The sequence below is a fragment of the Carcharodon carcharias genome, chromosome 13, assembly GCF_017639515.1.
Source record: "Carcharodon carcharias isolate sCarCar2 chromosome 13, sCarCar2.pri, whole genome shotgun sequence".
Taxonomy (NCBI): domain Eukaryota; kingdom Metazoa; phylum Chordata; class Chondrichthyes; order Lamniformes; family Lamnidae; genus Carcharodon; species Carcharodon carcharias.
Window position 1 is genome coordinate 38,010,953 of NC_054479.1, and position 6,133 is coordinate 38,017,085.

Consider the following 6,133-nt stretch of genomic DNA (forward strand, 5'->3'; position numbering starts at 1 on the left):
CCATCACCCAGCCCCCAACACACACCCCATCACCCAGCCCTCCACACACACCCCATCACCCACCCTCCACACACCCCATCACCCAGCCCTCCACACACCCCATCACCCAGCCCTCCACACACCCCATCACCCAGCCCTCCACACACCCCATCACCCAGCCCTCCACACACCCCATCACCCAGCCCTCCACACACCACACCATCACCCAGCCCTCCACACACCCCATCACCCAGCCCTCCACCACCCCATCACCCAGCCCTCCACACACCCCATCACCCAGCCCTCCACACATCCCCATCAATCACACACCCCATCACCCAGCCCTCTCACACACCCCCATCACCCAGCCCTCCACACACCCCATCACCCAGCCCTCCACACACCCCATCACCCCCCTCCACACACCCCATCACCCAGCCCTCCACACACCCCATCACCCAGCCCTCCACACACCCCCATCACCCAGCCCCTCCACACACTCCCATCACCCAGCCCTCCACACACCCCACCCCATCACCCAGCCCTCCACACACCCCATCACCCAGCCCTCCACACACCCCATCACCCAGCCCTCCACACACCCCATCACCCAGCCCTCCACACACCCCCCATCACCCAGCCCTCCAGCACACCCCATCTCCCAGCCCCGCCTCACACACCCATCTCCCAGCCCTCCACACACCCCAATCACCCCAGCCCTCCACACACCCCATCTCCCAGCCCTCCACACACCCCCATCACCCAGCCTCCACACACCCCATCACCCAGCCCTCCACACGACCCCATCACCCATCGCCCTCCACCCACACCCATCACCCAGCCCTCCACACACCCCAATCACCCAGCCCTCCAAACACCCCATCACCCAGCCCTCCACACACCCCCTATCAACCCAGCCCTCCACACACCCCATCACCCAGGCCCTCCACACACCCATCACCCATCCCTCCACACACCCCATCACCAGCCTCCACACACCCCATCACCCAGCCCTCCACACACCCCATCACCCAGCCCTCCACACACCCCATCACCCAGCCCTCCACACACCCCATCACCCAGCCCTCCACACACCCCATCACCCAGCCCTCCACACACCCCATCACCCTGCCCTCCACACACCCCATCACCCAGCCCTCCACACACCCCATCACCCAGCCCTCCACACACCCCATCACCCAGCCCTCCACACACCCCATCACCCAGCCCTCCACACACCCCATCACCCAGCCCTCCACACACCCCATCACCCAGCCCTCCACACACCCCATCACCCAGCCCTCCACACACCCCATCACCCAGCCCTCCACACACCCCATCACCCAGGCCCTCCACACACCCCATCACCCAGCCCTCCACACACCCCATCACCCAGCCCTCCACACACCCCATCACCCAGCCCTCCACACACCCCCATCACCCAGCCCTCCACACACCCCAACACCCAGCCCTCCACACACCCCATCACCCAGCCCTCCCCACACCCCATCACCCAGCCCTCCACACACCCCATCACCCAGCCCTCCACACACCCCATCACCCAGCCCTCCACACACCCCATCACCCAGCCCTCCACACACCCCATCACCCAGCCCTCCACACACCCCATCACCCAGCCCTCCACACACCCCATCACCCAGCCCTCCACACACCCCATCACCCAGCCCTCCACACACCCCATCACCCAGCCCTCCACACACCCCATCACCCAGCCCTCCACACACCCCATCACCCAGCCCTCCACACACCCCATCACCCAGCCCTCCACACACCCCATCACCCAGCCCTCCACACACCCCATCACCCAGCCCTCCACACACCCCATCACCCAGCCCTCCACACACCCCATCACCCAGCCCTCCACACACCCCATCACCCAGCCCTCCACACACCCCATCACCCAGCCCTCCACACACCCCATCACCCAGCCCTCACACACCCATCACCCAGCCCTCCACACACCCCATCACCCAGCCCTCCACACACCCCATCACCCAGCCCTCCACACACCCCCATCACCCATCCCTCCACACACCCCATCACCCAGCCCTCCACACACCCCATCACCCAGCCCTCCACACACCCCATCACCCAGCCCTCCACACACCCCATCACCCAGCCCTCCACACACCCCATCACCCAGCCCTCCACACACCCCATCACCCAGGCCCTCCACACACCCATCACCCAGCCCTCCACACACCCCATCACCCAGCCCTCCACACACCCCATCACCCAGCCCTCCACACACCCCATCACCCTGCCCTCCACACACCCCATCACCCAGCCCTCCACACAACCCCATCACCCAGCCCTCCACACACCCCATCACCCAGCCCTCCACACACCCCATCACCCACCCTCCACACACCCCATCACCCAGCCTCCACACACTCCCATCACCCCAGCCCTCCACACACACCCCATCACCCAGCCCTCCACAACAACCCAGCCCCCAGCACCACACACCACCCCATCACCCAGCCCTCACACACACACACACCCCATCACCCAGCCCTCCACACACACACACACAACCCCATCACCCCAGCCCCCACACACACACACACCCCATCACCCAGCCCTCTCACACACACACACACCCCATCACCCAGCCCTCCACACACACACACACACCCCATCACCCAGCCCTCCACACACACACACACCCCATCACCCAGCCCTCCCACAACACACACACACCCCCATCACCCAGCCCTCCACACACACACACACACCCCATCACCCAGCCCTCCACACACACACACACCCCATCACCAGCCCTCCACACACACACACACCCCATCACCCAGCCTCCACACACACACACCCATCACCCAGCCCTCCCACACACACACACCACCCCATCACCCAGCCCTCCACACACACACACACACCCCATCACCCAGCCCTCCACACACACACACACACCCCATCACCCAGCCCTCCCACACACACACACACACCCCATCACCCAGCCCTCCACACCACACACACAACCCATCACCCAGCCCTCCACACACACACACACACCCATCACCCAGCCCTCCACACACACACACACACCCCATCACCCCAGCCCTCCACACACACACACACACCCCATCACCCAGCCTCCACACACACACACACACCCCATCACCAGCCCTCACACACACACACACACCCCCATCACCCAGCCCTCCACACACACCCCCCCCCCCCATCACCCAGCCCTCCACACACACACACACACCCCATCACCCAGCCCTCCACACACACACACACACCCCATCACCCAGCCCTCCACACACACACACCCCATCACCCAGCCCTCCACACACACACACACCCCATCACCCAGCCCTCCACACACACACACACCCCATCACCCAGCCCTCCACACACACACACACCCATCACCCAGCCCTCCACACACACACACACCCCATCACCCAGCCCTCCACACACACACACACCCCATCACCCAGCCCTCCACACACACACACACCCCATCACCCAGCCCTCCCACACACACACACACCCCATCACCCAGCCCTCCACACACACACACACCCCATCACCCAGCCCTCCACACACACACACACCCCATCACCCAGCCCTCCACACACACCACACCCCATCACCCAGCCCCTCCACACACACACACCCCATCACCCAGCCCTCCACACACACACCCCATCACCCAGCCCTCCACACACACACACACACCCACCCCATCACCCAGCCCTCCACACACACACACACACACACACACCCACCCCATCACCCAGCCCTCCACACACACACACATACACCCCATCACCCAGCCCTCCACACACACACACCCCATCACCCAGCCCTCCACACACACACACCCCATCACCCAGCCCTCCACACACACACACACACCCACCCCATCACCCAGCCCTCCACACACACACACACACACACACCCACCCCATCACCCAGCCCTCCACACACACACACATACACCCCATCACCTAGCCCTCCACACACACCCCCCCCATCACCCAGCCCTCCACACACACCCCCCCCCCCCATCACCCCAGCCCTCCACACACACACACCCCCCCCCATCACCCAGCCCTCCACACACACACACCCCCCCCCCATCACCCAGCCCTCCACACACACACCCCCCCCCCCATCACCCAGCCTCCACACACACACCCCCCCCCCATCACCCAGCCCTCCACACACACACACCCCCCCCATCACCCAGCCCTCCACACACACACACCCCCCCCATCACCCAGCCCTCCACACACACACACCGCCCCCATCACCCAGCCCTCCACACACACACACCCCCCCATCACCCAGCCCTCCACACACACACACCCCCCCATCACCCAGCCCTCCACACACACACACCCCCCCATCACCCAGCCCTCCACACACACACACCCCCCCATCACCCAGCCCTCCACACACACACACCCCCCATTACCCAGCCCTCCACACACACACACCCCCCCATCACCCAGCCCTCCACACACACACACCCCCCCATCACCCAGCCCTCCACACACACACCCCCCCAATCACACAGCCCTCCACACACACACACCCCCCATCACCCAGCCCTCCACACACACACACACCCCCATCACCCAGCCCTCCACACACACACACCCCCCCATCACCCAGCCCTCCACACACACACACCCCCCCATCACCCAGCCCTCCACACACACACACCCCCCCATCACCCAGCCCTCCACACACACACACCCCCCCATCACCCAGCCCTCCACACACACACACCCCCCCATCACCCAGCCCTCCACACACACACACCCCCCCATCACCCAGCCCTCCACACACACACACCCCCCCATCACCCAGCCCTCCACACACACACACCCCCCCATCACCCAGCCCTCCACACACACACACCCCCCCATCACCCAGCCCTCCACACACACACACCCCCCCATCACCCAGCCCTCCACACACACACACCCCCCCATCACCCAGCCCTCCACACACACACACCCCCCCCATCACCCAGCCCTCCACACACACACACCCCCCCATCACCCAGCCCTCCACACACACACACCCCCCCATCACCCAGCCCTCCACACACACACACACGCCCCATCACCCAGCCCTCCACACACACACACACGCCCCATCACCCAGCCCTCCACACACACACACACACACGCCCCATCACCCAGTCCTCCACACACACACACACGCCCCATCACTATCCCCACTCCACACCTTTTGCACCGCCTGCACATTCTCCTCCCCGAACACGGCCGCCAGGCTCCGGGAAACGCTGCTTGCCGCCCGCCTGAAGAAATTATTTTGCTTTTCGTGTCCGGTCTGTCGGCGGGATTTCACCGAGTCCACAGACATAAACCCTGCCAAAAGCACCGCGGCCGCTAGCGCCATGGCTCTGCGCGCCGCCATCGCCCAGCAACTGCAGCCCGACCGAGGACCTGGTGCAACCCGAAAAGGCGGCCGGCCCCACAGCACCCGGAACCAACCTGCCGGCGCAACCGGTAAAAGTCTCCCCAGCACCCACCAATTTATATCAACAGGTTAGCCCCTCGGCTGCTTACATAACATAGAACAAACCAGAAAATGCTGGAAACGGTCAGTGGGTCAGGCACCGCCTGTGAAGAGAAACAGTGTTAACGTTTCAAGTCGAAGACCCTTCATCCCAAATCTCAAACCCGACATGGGGCAGAGGGTGGGATTACCCTGTCAAGTCTGATTTTTTCTTGGACTATTCTAATCCCATTTTCCAGCACTAGGCCTACAGCCTTGTATGCCATGGCAGCGCAAGTGCACATCTAAATACTTCTTAAATGTTATGAGGGTTTCTGCCTCTACCACCCTTTCAAACAGAGAGTTCCAGATTCCCACCACCCTCTGGGTGAAAAAATTCTTCCTCATATCCCCTCTAAACCTCCTGCCGCTTACCTTAAATCTATGCCCCCTGGTTACTGATCCCTCCACCAAGGAGAAAAGTTCCTTCCTGTCTACCCTATCTATGCCCCTCATGATTTTTATTCACCTCATCATGTACCCCCTCAATCTCCTCTGCTCCAGGGAAAATAACCCCAGTCTATCCAATCTCTCCTCATAACTAAAACTCTCCTGCCCAGGCAAC

At 63.4% G+C, this 6,133-nt stretch overlaps 1 protein-coding gene across 1 annotated transcript in view; it reads right to left on the reverse strand.

The window, feature by feature from the left end:
* Positions 1–5,485, reverse strand: part of LOC121285444 (bri3 binding protein) — an 87,618-nt gene extending 82,133 nt beyond the window's left edge. The window contains exon 1 of the mRNA XM_041201865.1: positions 5,236–5,485. Coding sequence (XP_041057799.1) covers positions 5,236–5,427 — 192 coding nt within the window. The 5' untranslated portion in view covers positions 5,428–5,485. The remainder of the gene's footprint in view (positions 1–5,235) is intronic.
* Positions 5,486–6,133: the final 648 nt, after the last annotated feature.